This window comes from Platalea leucorodia (genome assembly GCF_965183815.1).
Source record: "Platalea leucorodia genome assembly, chromosome: 9".
NCBI classification, from domain to species: Eukaryota; Metazoa; Chordata; class Aves; order Pelecaniformes; family Threskiornithidae; genus Platalea; species Platalea leucorodia.
Window position 1 is genome coordinate 16,946,866 of NC_138831.1, and position 20,167 is coordinate 16,967,032.

General features: G+C 42.8%; 1 protein-coding gene across 3 annotated transcripts; it reads right to left on the minus strand.

Annotated features, from left to right (window-relative positions):
* Nucleotides 1-947: 947 nt before the first annotated feature.
* TMEM40 (transmembrane protein 40) lies at nucleotides 948-15,584 on the minus strand. 3 transcript variants are annotated; one of them, XM_082321733.1, is made up of 13 exons: nucleotides 14,566-14,937; nucleotides 11,271-11,327; nucleotides 10,536-10,675; nucleotides 9,779-9,932; nucleotides 8,198-8,305; nucleotides 7,243-7,296; nucleotides 6,307-6,342; nucleotides 4,820-4,855; nucleotides 3,373-3,438; nucleotides 3,008-3,079; nucleotides 2,851-2,925; nucleotides 2,037-2,099; nucleotides 948-1,579 (listed from the first exon to the last, which is right to left on the minus strand). In XM_082321733.1, the coding sequence occupies exons 2-13, from the start codon at nucleotides 11,317-11,319 to the stop codon at nucleotides 1,560-1,562; spliced, it is 873 nt and encodes a 290-aa protein (XP_082177859.1). In that variant the 5' UTR covers nucleotides 11,320-11,327; nucleotides 14,566-14,937; the 3' UTR covers nucleotides 948-1,559. The 3 variants fall into 3 exon arrangements, with proteins under 3 accessions (XP_082177859.1, XP_082177858.1, XP_082177857.1); XM_082321732.1 differs by lacking the exons at nucleotides 948-1,579; nucleotides 14,566-14,937 and adding exons at nucleotides 15,143-15,199; nucleotides 15,547-15,584 and having other exon boundaries at nucleotides 1,979-2,099; XM_082321731.1 differs by lacking the exon at nucleotides 948-1,579 and having other exon boundaries at nucleotides 1,979-2,099.
* Between the last annotated feature and the right edge of the window lie 4,583 nt (nucleotides 15,585-20,167).

Sequence of the window (20,167 nt, forward strand, 5' to 3'; positions counted from 1 at the left end):
AAAAAAATTAAAAATTCATTTTGTTGACTACAGAGTACCAAATTTGAAAACATATTTAGTATAAAATATATACTAGTATATATAGTATATATATACTATATATATATATTAGTATAAAATATATATAAAATATTTAGTATAAAATATGTTTCTCATCCTAACTATTCCACAAATTACCTTTCAGAAAGATGTTACACAGCAGAGGAAAATAAAAATGCAATTTTCATTAGAGCAGGGTGACTATGCATAGTTTTCAGTTCACCCAAAAGCCATTTGACATTAACAACGCTACACTGATCTGAGCAAGACTTTATTTGCAGACTAGCAACACAAAATATACAGTATTTTGGTATGACAGACTATTTCTATAAATATTTTGTAATATTTAACTTCTGTTCATCCTCATTGCTTAATTTAAGCCCTGACATGTTAGGTAACTAACTAACTGCTGTGCCGTGTTGGTGCAGGCCTGTGTACAATTGCTGATACTTCTGGATGTGCAAATGGAGCTGCAACACACAAGAATGATCAACACTGGTGCTTAAAATTTAAAATTAAGTACAACTAAATAGTAAGTGTTTTAATTCTCTGAGCAAGGCTTGAATTGCTTCTCTAAAACTCTGGGCTTTTGGGGCTAATGGCTTTTAGATCTCCATTTCCTTACAATTTCCTGTTTTATGGCTCGCTCTGTCTGACTTGATGCCTTCATCCTTCTATGGGTATGAAGATGACACATTTTTACTAAAAATTGAAAGGTATTCCCTTTTTATGCAGTCTGCCTATGATTGCATTAGCCCTACATATGTAATGTGTAACATGTCCCTATAAAAAGAAAAGACTGTCAAAGTTGCACTTCATTTTACTCAAAGAAAGAAAAACGTTGGGGGATGAGTCAAATCAAGCACTTTATTTTTTCCTCTCAGAAGAAGAGATTAAATTTACTGCTGTTAATAATCTCATTACTGCACCATTATGTCACTGCATGTAAAATATCACCCAGCTTTCACTGGGTGAAATCATTATACGCCCACTATATTGAGTTCTGCCACAATAAATTAATCTGCTTCAGTGCTGTTGCACTGTTGGGGCTCAACTGTGTAAGCAAGCAGCTGGTGTTTGCCTGGTTTCAGCATCACAAGGGGCGAAGAGGAGGTGGCTTTGTGGTTGCCAATCTTCATACTGAAACATCCAGAGCCTAATCCAGAACCCGCGGAGGATAATATTGGTCATTTTGTTGATTTTGATACACCACAGGCAGACTACCATGGTTGCATGGGGGAGGGAAGGAGAATGTGTTTATATTTAATGGAATTAAATATAAACCTACATCTAGATTGTCTTGTGAGCTCTGCTGAGCCACGAATCGCTTCAGAAGAACGGGACCCTGTAACGCAGTTTCAGCTTTATTTTTGAGGGGAGGGAATGATGTCTTTCCGTGGTTTAACATGCCAATATTTCACATTAGCCATTAGGTTTTTACGTTTGCCTCATGAAGCAGTTCTTTTAATACTAGAAACTCAGACGGCAGGGTTTTGTGGAACTCTCCTGAAGTACTCCTCCTAGGCAGCCTTCCTCATACCTGCGTGATGAAGAAAAAGACAACTGTCAGGACTATTGTGTTCAAATTGTCATGTATCTATGCAGCTTTTCACCATTCTTCATATTTTGTGTTTGTGAGCACAGACAAACACGAGCCTGGAGTCTGTTTGAAGACCCGACAAGAGGAACCTACCCCCACGCCCTGAATTTTTAATTGAACTATAGAATTCTTACTCAGACATTGTCAGGAAATAGTTAATACCCCATACAGGGCAGAGTATTAAAAATGTAAAAATGCTCTGCCACATGGAAAGGGTTGAGACTAATTCATTTTCAAACCCAAGCAGCTGTAATGAACTGTAGCTTTTTTTTTTTTTTTTTAATTAAGAAGATTGAAAATTGTAATTTAGAGGAGTTAGTCTTAAGACTTGACCAAAATGAAGTACCCAGGAAGGTCTAGGGAATATGCATGCAGTCAGTAAGAAGATCACTATTACCTGTTGGCCTGAATTTGTCAATCAGAGGAACAAAACTGTCAAGTACGCTCCGAATTCGATAAACTAATTGTGAAAACAAACAATTTTTTCAGGATGAGCCAGACAGCAACATAAAACATAAAAAACAGAAAAATGGCAAAAAACAAACACCAACACTTGCAATATTAATGAACCCAAGGTTACTGTTTAAACAAGCACTGTTGTGTTATCATTAATAACAAAGTAGTGACAAGGCTGATTCCTGTGAGAACCATCCACAACCTACCAAAAATATTAGCACAAGTGTGCGAAGGAGACTTCTGTTCTCAGTTGGGAAGCTATAGCTTGCTGCTAGCTGTACCTTTCCTACGACATCCCTAGGGATTGCCAAGAATGCCCATTTTTTTACCATCATCTTCAGTAGCTGCTGCCATCCAGGTTCTGCTGAGAGCTCTTCCTCAGGGTGTTCAGCTGCCTCAGTCCCGAGGGAATGAATGGCAGCCTGAATACGCAGCACCTTATAGAGCATATCTGGGAAGACAGCCTTGCTGCTAAAATTATACGTTGTCATGGCAACTTAGCATTCAGCCATTGCTGCAGAAAGAGGTGACTCAGGGTCTTGTGATCATTGAGAATGAAAAATGAGTCAACCTCTCCCTCCAGTGTCACTAAGGCATGTTTGTCTCCAGCCACACTGCGTAATGGTGAATGAGATGTTACGCGATGATTTACGGAATCTCAGCACTTGCAGTTTTATAGACTTGAGTAGTTTAATGACTGTGTGACCTTCTATCCTTAGTGTTGAGACAGAGCTGGCTGCTGTAGACTCACTTACCTAGACCAAAGTATATCCCAGTGGTTTCCAGGGAAGCAAAGGTGATTAAACCAATTCCAAGAGAAATAGTCCAATCTAAGGCAACAAAATAAATGTTTGGCTTTGTTCATTTTTCTAGTGTGCAAACATTTATCCTTCTATTGAAGTCTTGCCTTACCTTTGTAGTAGTAGTAGCAAATTAGTAAAGCTCCAATTCCAAAGCAAAGAATGACAAAATGAAAGAACTCATCTGAAATAGAGAAGGAAAATGAGGTGACAACTGCAGGCATGGCCCTTACAAATACACCTTAAGGTACGGTGTCTCTCTCAGCAAATAAAGTCTATTTCCACGAGATGTCTCATACCCTAAACTAAACTGCAAAACATACATGCACACAAGTTGTTATGAGAAGCCTTGATGGACTTCAGTAAAGTACTCATGTCAGAAAAAAAGGTCTTTTTGAACCGGAGATCTTATTTGCAGACTAAGGTTCAACAGGGTTGACATCAGTTGAATTTAAAAAAACATTTTAAAAAAATTACCATCCTTCCGTATGCCCATCCACCGTACTGTCCACTGATGGAGGTGAGTGTTCTCGTTCTCATATGCTACAAAAAAGAAATGTCTTTTATGCCGTGAACTCTGAAATTACGGAGTTTTATTTCTCTTTTTGTATCTGAATATGTGTAAAACTGTTTGTCCAAAGGAAAGATCTGTGAGCCTTTCAGAAAGATCAAATTAGCAATTTTAAAATCATCCCCAAAAGAGCAAGTTTTTAAAGAAAAAAAAAGCATAATCAGATGGTTGCATTAACAATACAGAATTGTTTTAAAGCACTCTGGGTCTTTTCTATCTAGTCGGGGACAATCGATAGTCTCAGAATTACAGTGGGGGAGTAAAGCAGTAGCACAAGGGAGCTGCAGTTTGATTCCAGGGTGCTTTGCACCATTACAATAATATAACCATCTCCATTACTAAGTGTATGAGTACCATCAGCCTACTTAAGCCTCATGTTGAAGTATTTCTGCACCTCCCAAATTAAGAGCTGTAGCTGACAATTAGTCTCCTATAGCTAGCTATACCGATATAGAAAGAGCAACGTAAGAACAAGCTAGACATTTTTAGAGGTTTAAATAGAGAGCGTTTTGCTTTACACTAGCTGTGAGCAGAGTTGCCAAATTCTGTTCTTTCTCCAATTGTATTGTCAGAAAGAGCTGAATATTTTACCAGATTTCCAATGATGTGTTCAGAGCAGAAGGTTTTTTCCTTTTTTGTTTGTTAATCGTTTGAGAAGACCCCTAGGCAGTCTGCTGCATATAAGCCTTTGGGAGTTGATTCATCACAAGTTTCAGATGCTGATTTCACTTACATTGGGCTGTGCATCCAGGCAACCACTGCCTGGCTGTGAATTTAATTTTCTCTAAAGATGTAACAGGAGAGTACTGGAAATGTACTCCAAAGGAGCTACAGGCTTCTGCTATTGTGCTTTTGAACCATGAAGCAACTAAACTTTGCCAAGAAATTCTGTTCTGGGTCACCTGGTACTGGAGTCACATTTTTGAATTTTTGATTCTTTGAGCATTCTGGATTGATCAAGTTCTGGTTTGGGGACAAATTCAGTTATTTGATTATTAATGTTAACATAGCATTGCACTATTCTGACTCACAAATGTTCCTCTGTGCAGTTGTATGAATGACCTATAGATGCAGAATTTATGAGAACATCAATTCATACTTGGCAAGTGTCCTGTATTACTCTGCCTCCTAAATGCAATAGTCCCACTGTAACTGTGTATCATGGAACGACTTGCACAGTATTTCTTCTATTAAAGCATTACAGTGCATTTTAATAACTATTCTTAAACTTCTACTTTTTGATTAGGAAATATCTAGGTATCAAGGAGCTGGTATAGCTATCATCACTAAGCAAAACTCCATCCTGAAGACAGCATTCACAAGAAAAACTCCTGTTTGCTTGTTTGTATTTACCATCTGCAATTGAATCTTCTCTTCTGGTAATCATCTCTGAAAAGCAACATAGTTTTATTATTTCTAATGGTAAAAATACAAATATATTGTTACCGACCATTATCAGCTCTAGCAAGCACAGCAAGTATTCACCTATTTGGTGACTCAATATAGACAAAACAGTATTTGAAAGTGCCAGAAATGAAGGAAGTTTAAAGGGCCCAAGAACAGATAACAATAAAACTGACTATTCACAGTGATCCCAGGTTCTTTGAAACAGCTGGGCAGTAGAAGATTGATGGCCCTCGTGTTAATATTCAGTTGCTAGAACTGAAGCTAGAACCAAGCAGAGCTGGGACCACAAGTGCTGCATGCGTGTATCACCTGAACCTGTCCAGTGCAGTAGGCATGGTGTCCTGCACTAGCTAATCATTTTCCGTGTCTCAGTCTGCTGTATTGAAGTAATCTAGAACTGAAGCAACAAAGGCCATGGTGAGAGGCGGAGAGGCCAAATGCCAATGGGAAAAGTACCGTAATCCTCTTTCTGCACCTGGCAGTGTGGGGAGAATATTGTATTACAATATATTCCTCTACCCTCATATTTTATGTAGCTCCCTGGGGACAGGTAACTCAAAAACCTCCCCCAGGGATTATGCTGCAACTTATATCTTCTTCCCAACTCTGTCCTCAGCTGAAACAGTCCGAGTCACAGCAACTATTCCCCACTCCACAGAAGACAGGTGGTTGAGCAGGTGTCCTCTCAAAAAGGCCAGTCTGTTGGGCTGCCTGCCTCTCATAACTAATGAACGCGGCATTGGCCTGGGAGTGGGAGATCGGTAATGCAATCAAGCCATTGAAAATTTCCTGCTATGGGCTTTTTACATCTGTTCTGCTGCTGCTCAGCAGTGCCTGATAAAAGGAAATTTGCCTTTAGCCTGAATGTCTGTTCTAGCCTCTCAGCTGGTACTGTTTCTCCATTGCTTGTCATTTGGCTTTCACCTAGCATCTTCTGTTGGGGAATGCTCTGTGCTCTGAGCTGAGGAAGGCACTCAGAGCTGAGTATCACTGTTTTGCAGAAACCAGGTTCCAGGTCCCACCCAATCTTGCATCCCTGTTCAGCAGGAGATAGAGGGCTGCAGGGAATGCTGAAAACTGCCTGGCTTTCTTGGGAAAGACTGAATAGTTGCCCAACAGAATTGCTGGGTTTTCCCCTAAGAAGAATGACAACTGCTGTGAGCTGATCGTGTAAGAACCTGGCAGGCCTACAAAAAAAAAATGGCTTAATCATCTGCTAGAACGCCTTGTACAAATCACCTGCTATCACCCAGCCGCTATGCCAAGCTTGCAAAAAAAATGCCTACACGATGCACAGGTCCAATACCAGGCTAACTGGAAACCAGTGGATTTACAGACAGGGAGTTATTTTTTAATATATTAGCATGTCAGAAAGAAGAAACTGCAGTTTCAGTTTTCCTTCCAGCAGGATGAGGCTATCTGGGAATGCTTACCTGAATCTCTGTAGGGAACAACCTCTGCTGGTATGCCTGAAATATCATGCAAAGATGATGTAGATTAATATCTATAATGAGCATGCATATCTTGCTGCCAGTCCTAGCCCATGCAACTCTATTGAAATTAGTGTGGTTGTGCAAAAGTGACAAGATAGACAGATACCAACCCTAACTCATTAGGGACGGCAGGTCTGTTGTGGGTTATGCAGTTTGAAAGTGGGAAACATGAATGGATTATTAACCCCCCTCATATTCCATCTCTCACGATATCTGGAGTCAGGTAGAATCAGACTCCTGTGAGACAAATTACAGCTCCTAATGTCAATCTAAATGAGCTGCTCTTACATGTGGGCTGAGATCAATTTAAGACATTAATTAAATGATTAAAGCCTTAACTTTTTTACATCCGTGGTTCTATACCATAAGCTGATAGCTATTTCTGTGTGTTGACACAGCACATATTTTCTTCATCCGCGTTGTACTTATTTTACATGTTTCCTTTGGAAGGAAAAGCCTCGGGAACAAGATCCAAGGTGTGGTCCTCGCTGATGATCTCTGGTCAGCGCTGAGGGCTGACTGCAGACCCTGTAAGTAGTGGCTGTGATAGGTAGTTTCAAAACTCTTTTGCTGCATTTCAATGGCAACTGTGCAGACCCAGGCAGCAGGACTTCTCCCACAACAGCAGATTTTGCTATTCTCCTGATTCAACTCTAAGCACAGGGCATGGCTGAGTGCTCGTATTACTTGAGCTTCATCTTGTAGGAAATGCCTTTCCTACAGCCCAGTTCTGACTGGTCATTTTCCTACGTCTATACATGTTAATATACCTTTGTTCAAAAGTCAAACTAAAGAATGCCAGAAATTAACCTTTTTTTTAGTTTATATTGGTTGTCTCTAGCAAAAACCAATAGTGTTGTCACTTTGTTGTCTTACCTTCAAGTAATGGGCCTTCAGTCTTCTGTCTTCCTAAACCTTCCCCATCGCTGTCTGGATAGAGGAAGTGTTTTTTCATCAGATTAAAGAAAAATGTGCCAGCAGTGTCAGAAACAACAGCACTGTAGTTTTTTGCTCATAATATAATAATGGCTCATAATATAATAAGTGGAACATGTAGGTAAAAATCAAGGCTTTGTAATGTAAGGATCATTATTAGCTGCTTTTGCCTCACAGCTCTCTTCAAAGCTGGCTGATTAGGAGAAAAACAGCAAAATCTGAAGTTGGAATAATTTTTATAAAGGGGTGTAGTGAGAAAGTTCTTATTTTAAACACATACATCATCAGCACTGCTAATTAGTTTGAAAAATTTATTTCTAAATGCAACTCATTTGATCTTAATCAGCTAGTGGCTTTCTGTAACAGAATAAGCCAGTATCAGCATTATCGCTTCCATGTTGCCTGTCGCTTCTTAGTCTCTTTCATTTTTTATTAATAAAATGGTCTAGTGGCAGCCAAAAGTGACTTCTGATACACTGTTGATGTTTGCTAATAAGAAAAGAAATGATAGAGAAGTACTATAGCATTGCCAGCTACTACTGCACACTGACTATTCTTTGCTTCCTGCTATAGCGCAGGCTTCAGTTAGACCATAAACGCACTGAAGATCATAGAAGTTATGATCTTTTATTTGGGAAGAAATCTTGCAGCAGGTTTCTACATTTCTGAATCCTCCAACTTCCACAAGAGTGGGAAGCAGCCACTATCTTGCTGATAATGAATCTAGAGGTACTGATTATTTTCTATATGTTCTCTCTTTTGCACAATTTCTTACTTTTTTCAGAGTTCTGCAGAATTACTACTGAATTGCTGCAAGTCTCCTGTGTGAATCTTTTATGAACATGCAGTCAGACTAAACTACGTATCAGGGAAAAATAAAGTAAATCCCCTTTACCTTGTGTATCTTCATCCATGGACTCATAGGATGAGTTTTCAGCCTTTTTTTCCCCTTGTGAAAGCATGAGATTCCTTTCCAATCTCTTCAGGAGTTTCAATTTTTCATCTGTTTTATATATACAGAAAAAATATTAGAAACAATTATTTACATTTTCTCTCTTTTACAATGACAGGTTTCACAATGCTTTATTAAGGGTTGTCTGACAGGCAATCAGACCCTTAGTCTTATTTCAGCTGTATTTTTTGCACACAAGGAGTAGTACAAAGCATTACAAATGAAAGCATCATATACAATACTGTTTAGACTTTCTTAAGTGGTTGTGGTAGATGCCTAAAGTTTCATATTCTGGCCTTTAATTTACCCATAATGCTACCCATGTGAAAATTCCCACTCCCTGAAGCAACAGCAGCTGAAAGATACTTTAGCTGGAGAATATTCGCTCACCCTTCACGGGGCTACTTCTTCCTTCACCCCTGTGGTTTCTGCTGGGTTCCCTGTGCTCATGCCGCAGTGCCACCGCCCTCTTGTGGCATAAAAGCGAAGCCCGCAAAGCCAGCTCGGCCAAAGCACCGGGGAGGAGAAACCTGCGGGGTGCCGACTCGTGGGCCAGGCAGTGAGGGCTCCTGGCTTGTGAGGCTGGAGTTGCAGGTGATTCTTAACAGCTTCAAACTGAGCTCTGTGCTGAGGGCTGGCCGATCTGTGCATCTCTTCATTATTAGTTGTCATATTTGGACACATGCAGCTAGACATGATTCCCCCTGGCTGCTCGATGCTGCCCGCTGTACAAGAGCAGGAAGGGGGGCCCTGCTGTGACAAACTTTCCTGCTCTGACAGATGACCAAAGCTGAGCTGCTCTCCGGGCTGGGAGGTCTCTCCCCTTCATGAATGTGTTTGATCAAGGCAGAAACAGGAACAGGATCTCCTTGAGGCTCTCCAGTTAAATTCAGGGTCATCTTAAGTGAGTGCAGTTCTGTGATCTATTAAAGACAAATAATGACTCTGTGGACCCTGTGAAACTGCACTTAGTTTCTTAGTGCACAACCAGGCAAATGAGAAGTGCAGTCAAGTCTATTTGTATCTTGTTGCCAGGTTCCTGGAGTGGCATTCTCTATCCACTCCTTTTAGTTACTACTATATGTGTGGCTAGGGTCGTTTGCAAAAATATTTTCAGTGGCTCAGCTCAGATTTCTTACTACTATGAGAGCTCAGAGAGGACCAGGCTGGCTGGCTAACAGTCCATGCAAAAAATTGTCCTCGGTGTCGTGAATCCAGCTAGACGGGAAAAACTGGGGCACCACTTTAAGACAGAGAAATTTCTTTGGCATCATCATCCCAAGCCATCCTCTCTCCCTAAACACACAAGTTTTTTTCCTCAGAAGAAGCCAAGTCAAACTAAAGTAAAATACTCCCATTATCACCATACCTAACTGACTTTTCTAAGCAGTATTTCTAGACATTTTAGTTGTTCACTAATAGTCATTTCCAAGCATATATCGGAGTTTTCAAACTGGTGTCAAGTCCCACTGGCACTGCAGTAATTTTAACAAAATAGGTGACGAGCAGCCAGGTAGGACTCACCTTTTCCCTTGGAGCTGGGCAGCTGCCTATAACCGAATGGGTCGGTTGTCTTCAGCAAGAGGTAAAGAACAGCCATTGCCCTTACTCCTTTCTTCTCTATGGCTTTCAGGCAGGCTGCACAGCCTCCAGGCAGGACACTGCAGCTGTTGAGGAGCTGAAAGAAAGGTAAGTAAATAGCAAATAGTCCTTCCAATAAAACATAGCCTGTAAAACCATACCCTGCTATATAAATTAATGTATCTCACCCCATCTGTGGGAAATGTAACCCCTTGCCCCTACTATACAAGGGAGAAATCAGGGACAAAGAGTAATGCCAAAGATGGGAAGAGAATGTAAACTCAGCAGCCTGGAGCAGAGCCGTCAACCGGGAAAGAAACATAGTGTGTAATAGTTAACTATTCAAAGAGCTGGAGAAATATAGTTATAGGGTCTGAAAATGGACATGCAATCTCTGCAGTATCTTACAGCAAAATGTCACTAAAAATGGTCCTGCCTAGAAAATAGTGAGCTGAGCTGATCCTGAGGAATTTATACAAAGCCAGTTATTTTTTCACATGGAGAACAATGAAGTAAAAAGCAGTGGCCTGAGTCTCATTTATCTAAGTGCCCTTTTACAGCATTTAGCATGTTTTAGATGTGTTTTAGCATATCAGCTAATTGGACTGTATGTTTTCTCTCCCCAAAGTATATCAGAGAAGTATAAAAGTATCTGTATAACAACATCTTACAAAGGATGCATGTTTCTTTAGTAACTTACATTGTTCTTTTCTTCAGTATTCAGAATAGGTGGATCAGTGGTGGCTAAACATTTTACAAGTGATTCCCAGAAGGACTGGTTCATTTTCTCATGATTCTCCAAGTAATTGGCATCAGCAGTAAAAACCCTCTGGAAAATGTCTGGGAAGAAAAACGAGCAAATCACTGTGCAAGCAGTAGAGGTGGGTTGCGTGGTAGTGTCCTGTGGTGCTCGGTGAAGGTGTGGTAACAGACACGAGACTCTGTGGCATGTTAGCATACAGGAAAGAGAGTAGTGCTGTATTGTATAAAGCAACTCAGTCTGCCAGAAATCAGTAGAAAAATGTCAATAGTCCATACAAATTACCAGCGTCTCTGTGATGCTACTGTCTCAGTTAAAGAACCAGGGGAAGTATTCCTAGCTATTTAATGGGTGCTTATTCTGACTGTGCTATTTTACAGACAGGCACAAAGACAAGGGCTGGATACCAAAGTATTGAGATGATAGCTCATTAGGCATTTAATGCACAGCAAAATCTCCTTCATACATCTAAATTCCCACAAGCACATGCCCGAGGCCTGATGAGAAGCCTGTGGAAGAGCTGGGAACTGACTGCTGGCCTCTCTTTTACAAGCAAGGAGGTGGATGGAGTGTGTTTTCAGAGAAAACATGTTTCATTGACTCATGGCCACTCTGGCAAACACTGTTGTGTAGTGTGAATGAGAGGAAGCTTTGATCTTTGTGTGCTGCCCTTACCTTGCTGTTCTTCAGTAAAATCTGGGAATGGGACATTCAAGTTCTCCATTGCTGTGCCTGTTTGAAAGGGGAGAAAAAGCATATTTAGAAACAGAGCAGTCTGACCTTCTCTATTTTTCTGTCTTACACTTGATTTTCTGCAAACACGGCGTCTATCTCTAGGCACTTTAGTTTTGAAATCATTTCTCTGTTGCAATGGCAGTTTCACATCATGATTCATTTACCCTCCTGGGACCCATTCTCGACTCTGAGTGAGTCTTGCTGGGCTGGCCTTTGGTTATTAGGAAAGAACAGAAGTCTGATCATCATGAGTAAAACAAAAAGAAGTCCAACTTGATCATTCACATTGTTGGTTTTTTACAACTACCAAGGTGTCTAATTAACTATTTACCACAGATGTGAGTAACTTAATAGGCTCTGTTCCATTCACAAAACAGAACGATTATTCTGTACCTTTGACATCCTTATACTTAAAATGTACCAATTGTGGAGAATAGTAGAAATAGTTCATAGGAGAGCCCCGCAAGATTTGGAATCTTTGTCTCACAGAAGACTTTGACACTTCAACATCTGTTCTTCCCAGGTTGTCATGAAAAGGAAATTTCCACTAACTTCAGGTTATTGACTTAAAAATTTTCAATCCCAGATTTCTTACTGGTATTTGCCACAGAAACAAAACATCCTGACGTCTCCAAAATCCAATGTTTCCTTTTGTTTTGCTAAACTCGCCCCAGAAATTTTGTTTTGAGGCTGTTTTATTCTGATGATGCATTTTTTGTGGTGGTTGTGGTTCTGAACAGTTGCCTCCACCTACTGTGATCCAGGCATCCTGCACTGACTGCATCTCCCCTCGTGCAGCATTTCAACTAAAACACTATTGTATTGAGAGATGCAAAAGAAGATTTGTGGGGAGCCTGAAGTACAGTTTCCACTATGTAGGGCACAATAGGAAAACAGTTTATACATCCAGAGGTTTTCTTACAATATGACTTTTGGGTCCATTCAACAAAACACTTTCAGTCAAGCGGTTTGAAAACTAAGTATATTTCCCTTAAATTTTCCAGACGGAAAACTTTCTTTTCCTACAGGCAGTTTCAGTTCTCTGGAGACCATCATATCAGTCAGAAAAATATTCTAATACAAAATCCAAAACAGGTCCAGTTAATACCTTCAGAAGGATAATATAACACACAAGCAAAAACATCATTCTGGAAACAGAACAACTTTTTAGTGTGTCAGTTCTCAAGTAGAGGAAATAAGACACAAACAGACTCCAAAGTAGCTGCAAAACACATCCCTCCTTTGGAACCAGGGTCGAGGTCCCACATTTTCGGTATGTTGGCGATTCCACGGGCTTTTTCCTTTCCTAGGTTGCAAGTGTTCTTCAAGTGATGAGGTCCTTAGTTTGAAACTGGTTTGCTGTTTGGCTCTGGGAAAATTACATAACCTCTTTAATGACTTTTAAAGGCTAAGCCCAGAAAACTGCTTACCTACCTCCTAAGTCTATTGTGACAAAAAAAACACCTAATATTTTAAGAACACTATGAAATTATTCCTGATGATGAGTCTATGCAAGACATCTATGAGGGCAGATAATACCTTTTATTTAACCACTGATATACCTGGAAACTGGCAAGCTTTTGGACAAACAAGCTTTGAACTCTCTTAATTAGTCTAACAAAAGTTTTTACCTCTCCCACAAACCTTGCCTGACTTACAGCCTTTGCTGTAGCTGTGGCAGCAGGGCTGTGTGACAGTCGATGGCAATGTGAGACTGTGAGCACCCGATAGGGAATGCAGGAAACGCATCTGTCCTCTCTGCCCTGGTAAGCAACAGCTGATGTTGAAATACAGGAACCCAGCATACCACACCCTGGATGAACTCGTTCTCAGCGGCACAATAAAGAACGTAATTTCAGTGCAGTTATGTATCTCCAGCTATGATTTCCAGCATTTTTCAGTATCTTCCTTGCCTTCCTATTTACTCAGCTTAAACCCTGCAACAGTGTTTGCTTTTTCAAGTTAAATCCTTTAGACTTCTTTGTGGACTGCACAGTTGAAATACCAGGCCTAAAGGAATACAATTACTTTCAGTGGAGACATTTCTTTTCTGACAGATTAATTCCATTTCATAAAAATATTTCTAAGTCTCCACAGATTTTACTGTTGAGTGAAATTCAGGAGGTTTGTCTTTGGGGTTCCTAATACCTAGTGAAGGCCACTTTCATTGGCACATTCGAGGCACATTGCTCTCCCTGTGACACGAACCTGTCACAGCAGCTGCCTTATGGCTATGCTTTGCATCATCCCAAAGACAAAGTGAGTGGGTACGCACCAGTAGATCTGTCCCACCACGCTTAAAGGAAGAGCAGATACAACACTGAAGGCAGAGGAGATGCTGTCAACCTCCTTTGCTATCATCAGACTGATTTACCTTAAAACTGTTCATTTGCTGGCCCAAATGACCGGACTGCTCAGCTGTAACCACAACAGAAACATATTTGCCTAATGCACTTACGCATCCCGCTCAGGTAAGACCTGGATGCCACAAGAGGATCCAGGAGCAACCAGCACCTGCTCCTGCCTCCCTTTCTGTGCCTCCAGCACAGCTAAGCCCAGTCAGTCACCAAGCTTTACATAACTAAGAAAGTTGGTACCTAATAGACTGTGGGCAATTAATTCCCCTGTGGCTCTTCTGGAAAGAAAATCAGATCTAAACAAAGGATAAGCACATGCATTTAATTATTGTATGTTTTAAAAGTGATTTACTTGATTATGTCTCATAATGAGAGAAGGATGATGATATACTGGCATTTCAGCCTGGCCATGACCTCACTGGGGAATGACATGAACAACAGACCTCATCTTGCTTTCCCCACAGTAAATCAGAACTTAATTGCAGTGAGGTCTTTTTCACATGTTAGAATCAAATTTGTGTGCAGACTCAGGCTTCTCCAGTTGTTTAGAAAGTGAGGCTAATAACTACCATACAATACAACTATTTGCTTAGCTGTTGAAATATCTCTGAGTGAAATTGTTCCATGGGGTAGCAAAAAATGTAAATAAAGTAAAATAAGGTTGTTTTGACTTCAAGACAAAAAACAGACAATCCTAAGCCTTTTCCCTTTGAAACTACTTCTACCTTTCATTTTAATTTATATGCTGACACCAAATCTTGCTAAATTTGAGTTTAAACATCAATGTTAAGTCCCAGTCTGCCCTTCTCTCAAACCAAACCAAACCAAACCAAACCAAACCAAACCAAACCAAACCAAACCAACTTCATAAAGCACACCTGCAAGTCTTAGGCTGGTCCTAGCAGTTGGTTCCACAGGAAGATGTCCTGGAAGGCTGTGACCGTGGTGAAAGCTGGTAGTTTCTTCCAGCGAGACAACAAAAACTGATCCACGCTGGCTCAGTTTGAAACTGTCCCTACTCTAGTCTCCTCGGGCAATGCCACCAGCGAGAGAATGCTGCTATCTGTCTGCTTGCCTTCCTGTTGTCACATATAGTTGAAATGTGACAAAGAAGTAGCAAAACGCAAAGACTTTTCACTCGTTACAGCATCCTTGAACACAGGCAGGTGGAGAGACCCAGCGAGCGCATGTCACCATGGGGAGGGCAGCCCCCCAGGCTCGGTGTGACCGTCCCCACGGGGGTGAGCAGGGAGCGGGCAAAGCCCGCCTGCCCCTTGCCGCAGCACCGGTGCTTCCTTCCTCTCCCGGCTCTCACAGCAAGCCCGGACACGGTGGCCGCACTGCTGCCAGCCCTACACCCACAAACCTGAGGCGGTTTGCTGCCTGTTTTCCAGCCAAGCTGGTAAAATAATGGCAGCACTCCCGAACGCATTTACATACCCCATTTGAAATTACCTGGGTTGTATTTCTCCTTACGCGCCGTGTGCTCCTTTCTGTGGTCGTTGGAAAGCTCTGAAGGGAAGAAAATGAGCTCATCAGAAGCCAGAAGAGCTCATGTTTCTAGTCTGAGTAAAGCTAAGGCAAACAAATCTTCCCCTACACATAAAATGGGGGGGTTGCCACGAGGATCTTATAGAAAAAAACCCCAAAATTAAAAGATGTGGAAGTCCAGTCAGGAAGACATAGAGGTACAGGGAAGTCCTGTGCCTTGCCCCCACAGCACCACGACCCCTCGTACAGTGTCGTGATGCCTCAGGGAGTACTCAAGAACCCAGCCGTGTACCAAGAGCCAGGACACAACCCCGAAACACGCTCGGTCTCAGTCACAAGAAGCTCCCGAACCCCTCCCCGGCACTCACCTGCGGGGCTGTGCCGTTGGTCGGGATCCCGGGGCAGGGCATGCGGGTGGGCGGGCAGGCGTCGGGGCCGGTGCTGGGGCCTGACGTGGCCTGCCCTGACTCACAGCGAGAGCAGCAGCGGCTCTGCGTCGTCCTCCGGCGCTCACGCTCCAGGCCTGGCGGGAGGAGCTGTGTGTTCTCCGTGTCCCCGAGCCCTGGGGAAGGCAGAAGCCAAGGGCCAATGCCACTGCTGTAGGGGAGAGGGGCCGGGAGGCCTCCCGGCCTGTCTCAGGCACTGATGGGCCTCAGTGGCCCTGACCGGCCGGGACCCCCCACCCCTGCCTGCAGCTGCTCCAGCACAGCCCCTGCTCGGGCTGGAGGCCTGGGCCCGCTTGTTTGGCCTGTTTGGGACACGAGGGAGAGCCCAGGGGCGTGGGGATCCCTCTTTGAGGAGAGAGGCCCTAGGCTCCCCTAAGGCTGAGCGGGGATGCCATGATGGCGGTTTGGAGGCCCAGGCACACTGCCCTCCTGCCCGGAGCACCCCTGGGCTCAGGGAGGGAGGCGCAGGGGGGAATGCGCGTGCAGGGAGCAAGGAGACGGGTGGCTTTTGTACCACACTCTCATCGGGAACGGGACATTGCCCGCACAGGGGTCAGGCCCAGCCTTCTGGGCTGGGGGGCCCAGGAAGGGTCCCTGCCATCACCCCTCAGGCAGGCGTGCTGCCCATGTCCCTGTGCCCCAGGGCACCGCAGGTCTGCCATCATGGAGCAGCCAGGCTGCTGACAGGGAAGGGAAGGGAAACCATCCATCACACCTGTCTCCAGCAACCAGAGAGGGTGCTGAAAACACAAAGGCAGAGCCACCTCTGGGTTACGGATGTGCTCACCAAGGCGCAACAGACGGAGCCACGTTCAAAATCTTCTTCCGCTGTTTGCTCTGCACGTGAAGTTGCTGAGGGGTCCTGTGTAGGTAAGAGGCACAGCTGCCTCTCTGGGGAAAAGGACTTGACACCACCCTGACCAGGAGATAAGCTTGAAAACAGCACAATCGCCTGCTCTGTTTGCAGGTGCTTGGGGTAGGAATGAGGTGCAGCAGCCTATACTGACTGCCAGCAGCCAGCCAGGCTGTGAGGAGCAGTGCTGGCCATTTACTCCCAGGTAGTCCACCCTGCTTGGGTCAGCCCTCAGCCCCCGCCCGGCATGCTCAATTCTAAGCTTATCTGCTTAGGATCAGACAGGAATCCCAATGCCTAAGTCAGTTTTGGCAAAGAAAATACTTGTATTTCCTAAGCGAACCTCCCCAGCCTAGCATTCGCTTTCACGATGACCAGAGGTCTCTCAGGTCTCCTCATGCACCCTGCGATAGATTTCCACCTGAACCTTTGCCAGGTACGAAGGTGTCTGGATTTCATAGCTGGAAGTTAGGTTCTTATCAAATTAGCTGTGCTTTTCCAGCAAGGCATTGACGTGCGGAAACAGACTCCACAACCCGTAAGGTTGTAAAGTAGGTATGTTTATTCAGCGCTGGGCAGCACGGGGGGGTCATCCCGCCAAAGTCGTGCGCGCCCACGTGTTGGCTTGTCGTGGATTTATACAAGAAAGTGTTACATATACCTAAGGTTTCCCAATACGCCTATACATATGCATTACCTGTCCCCGCTTCATATTAAAATTAACCCCCAGAGGTCATTTCCATAAACCCCTCCCAACTGCGCTTGCGCGATGCCTCCTGGTGGTGGTTGCAGGGGGTCGTGGGGATGAAGGCTGGTGACTCTTCTTCGTCACCGCTGGTAACCCCTTGTTCTTGCGCAGACTCAGTTGCTCCTTGACTCTTGTCCAAACTGCAGGGTCAGTTTCAGCTGGTTTTTAGGACAAGTTTCTGTTCTTATCAAGGAACTGTCCTTCGCTGGGAGATTGCAAGACCCCTTACTTCAATAGTCTTTTGTATAATAGTTACAACTTTTATAGTTACACTCTAAAGCCCCCTTTCATTCCCCCCTTTTCTATATAGTTAGTAAATTCTTTTACTATAGTTTATTTTAATATAATGTTTCTCTAGCTAATGTCTTCTCAAGATATTTGTTAGATTCTAGTTTTCGTCGAAGTTGATTCTTTTTCCATTCGCTGTAGGAATCCCTTGTGTTCTGGAAATACCACCAAGCACACCGAATTATTACACACAGGGTCATAGACAGAATTGCAACTGTAATTGTCACAACAAACAATTGTTTCAACCATGCTAAGTTTGGTAACCAAGATGTTAGTTTTTCTATTAAGTCACTAAATCCCCAAGATGTGTTATCTTGGGCCACTTCATGCAAGATTTTGTTTTTTTCCCAAATTTGAGATAAATTCTTTTCAATCCTTTTGTCTTGGTTAACATAGGTACAGCAGTGTTCACCAAGAACTGTACATAAACCTCCTTATTTAGCAAAAAGCATATCCAGCCCTAGTCTGTTTTGAAGTGTTACTTGTTTTAAAGAAGAAATTTCTTTCTGTAGAGCCGTGAGCGCATCAGCTGTAGCATTATTGATCATTTCCATTGTAGCTGAAATGTTAACTAAGGCTTTTTCTAATTCACTAACTCCTAACCATGGAAGAAACCACCTCGCAAAGCTATGAAACCTGGTTGGCTTTGTTATTAAAGGGTTCAGTTTCCTTTTGATTGGATGGGTTATAGGTTTCATATAGGTGCGTAATAGGCCAAGCGTGCGTAAACTGGTTACATCTTGTGCAATAGTAACATTAGGAACTATGGTCCCTACAGCACATTGGCCCTTCCACCCTAGAGGCAATACCTTATATCCCCATTTTCCACAGATCCAATACCATCCCTGACCTACAGGAGTTGGCCAGCCTTTGGGGATATTGCTGGTGTTTCTCCGGGGCTGTTTGCTATTCCACATATTTGCACCTCCATACTTGATGTAACTAGTGCAATTGGAGTAGGCCCCAACAAAACTTAAAATTCCACAATGTCTGTCTGTGCTATTCCCTCCTGTATTCTGTGTGGTGTTTTCTAGGTAGCACCTCTGGACACAAGGTACTCCTTCAGTCTCGTTCCAGAGTAGGCTTAAATCTATCTGCCATTCGAGATTCCTTTTTGGTATTTCTGTATGCTCGGAGAGGGATATATTGTTAAAGGCATTAGCTATCTCTGAAAAATTGGGAAAAATGGTAGCGACCACGGGGTGGCCATGTCTTGCGTTTGTGGGCAAGTGTGAACAAATCCAGCAGTCAGACCAATTTATGGTACTAGCAATTTTGTCATGTAACTACAAAAAGGTATTACTCTCCCACTCCCCCAGTCTTCTTATTAGGTTTACAATCAGTGTCGTGACAAGGTAAGCTTTCCTTGCTGTACTTGCGCGACTTTCCATGGAGATTTAGGTGCTTTCTTCACTCTGGTGTGATGTATCCAGGCACTCTGCTCTTTGATCTTGATCGCGGTGAAGGAAGTAAGGAGCACCTGGAAAGGCCCTTCCCACTGTGGCTCCAGGGTTTTTTCTGCAAGAGACCTTATATAGATATAATCTCCAGGTTGAATGTTATGTACAGGTCCATCTAAACCTCTACTTCGAGTCCCGATCACAGGTTTTTCAATTTTGTTGAGTTATTTGCTTAATGCTACCATGTGTTGTACTACCTTTGAGGTAAAATGTGGTCCTCTGTCAGAGGATATGGTTGCTGGAACTCCAAAACATGGTATTATCTCTTGCAGTAATGTTTTAGTTACCTCCCGAGCTTTGGCTGTCCTGGTAGGGAATGCTTCTGGCCAACCTGAAAAAGTGCCAGTTAATATTAGCAAATACCTATATCCCCCTTATCTGTGGAGTTTCGAGAAATCTATCTGCCAATTTTAACCGGGAACATTTCCTTTGCTGATATTTCCATATTTCACATGGTTTTCTACTTTTGGGTTGTTCTTTAAGCATACTTCACATCTATTAACTACAATCTTTAGAGTCCTATATAAATTTCTAGCTACAATTTGAGAGTTGTATAAGGCTTCAGTTCTGCAGTGAGTTTTGTTGTGCTCTGTTTTTATAAGTTACCATAATATGCTAAAGAGAACTATTATTCTGTTATCTTTCAACAGTGCCCATCCTGATGGGCTGATTTCAGCTCCTTAGTTAGTGACCAGCTTTTGATCCTTTTCATCATATTCAATTGTTTCAGGTAGTGGCAAAGAATTTTCAGGATTTATCCTTAATACCTCACCTTGTTCTGCAGCTCGCCTTGCCTCATAATCAGCCAATTTATTTCCCACTTCCCTGTCAGTGTTACCTTTCTGATGTCCTTTGCAGTGCATAATTGCCACTGCTGATGGAAGTTGTACAGCATAAGTTGTATCAGCTTGTTTTATACTTTTCCTTTGAGCAGCCAAGAGTCCTCATTCCTTCCAAATTGCTCTATGGGCGTGGACTACACCAAAGGCATATTTTGAATCCGTCCATTTACTCGCAGCCCTTCAGCCAGCTCATACGCTCTCGCTAGGGCAGTTATTTCAGCTTGTTGTGCAGATGTACCCTTAGGGAGTGACTTTGCTTTCACCAGTTGGTCTGTGGTGGTTACAGCATATCCTGCCATTCGAATTCCATTCTTTACGAAACTGCTCCCATCAGTATACCACGTTTGGTCGG

Excerpts from the sequence above, each read along its gene's own strand:
- TMEM40 (XM_082321732.1), bottom strand. The coding sequence starts at position 11,319 with ATGGAGAACTTGAATGTCCCATTCCCAGATTTTACTGAAGAACAGCAA. Across the intron at positions 6,343-7,242 it reads TGAAGGCCCATTACTTGAAG|GCATACCAGCAGAGGTTGTT; the intron begins GTAAGACAACAA and ends ATGATATTTCAG. Across the intron at positions 2,100-2,850 it reads TGGGATATACTTTGGTCTAG|TTTATCGAATTCGGAGCGTA; the intron begins GTAAGTGAGTCT and ends TTTCACAATTAG.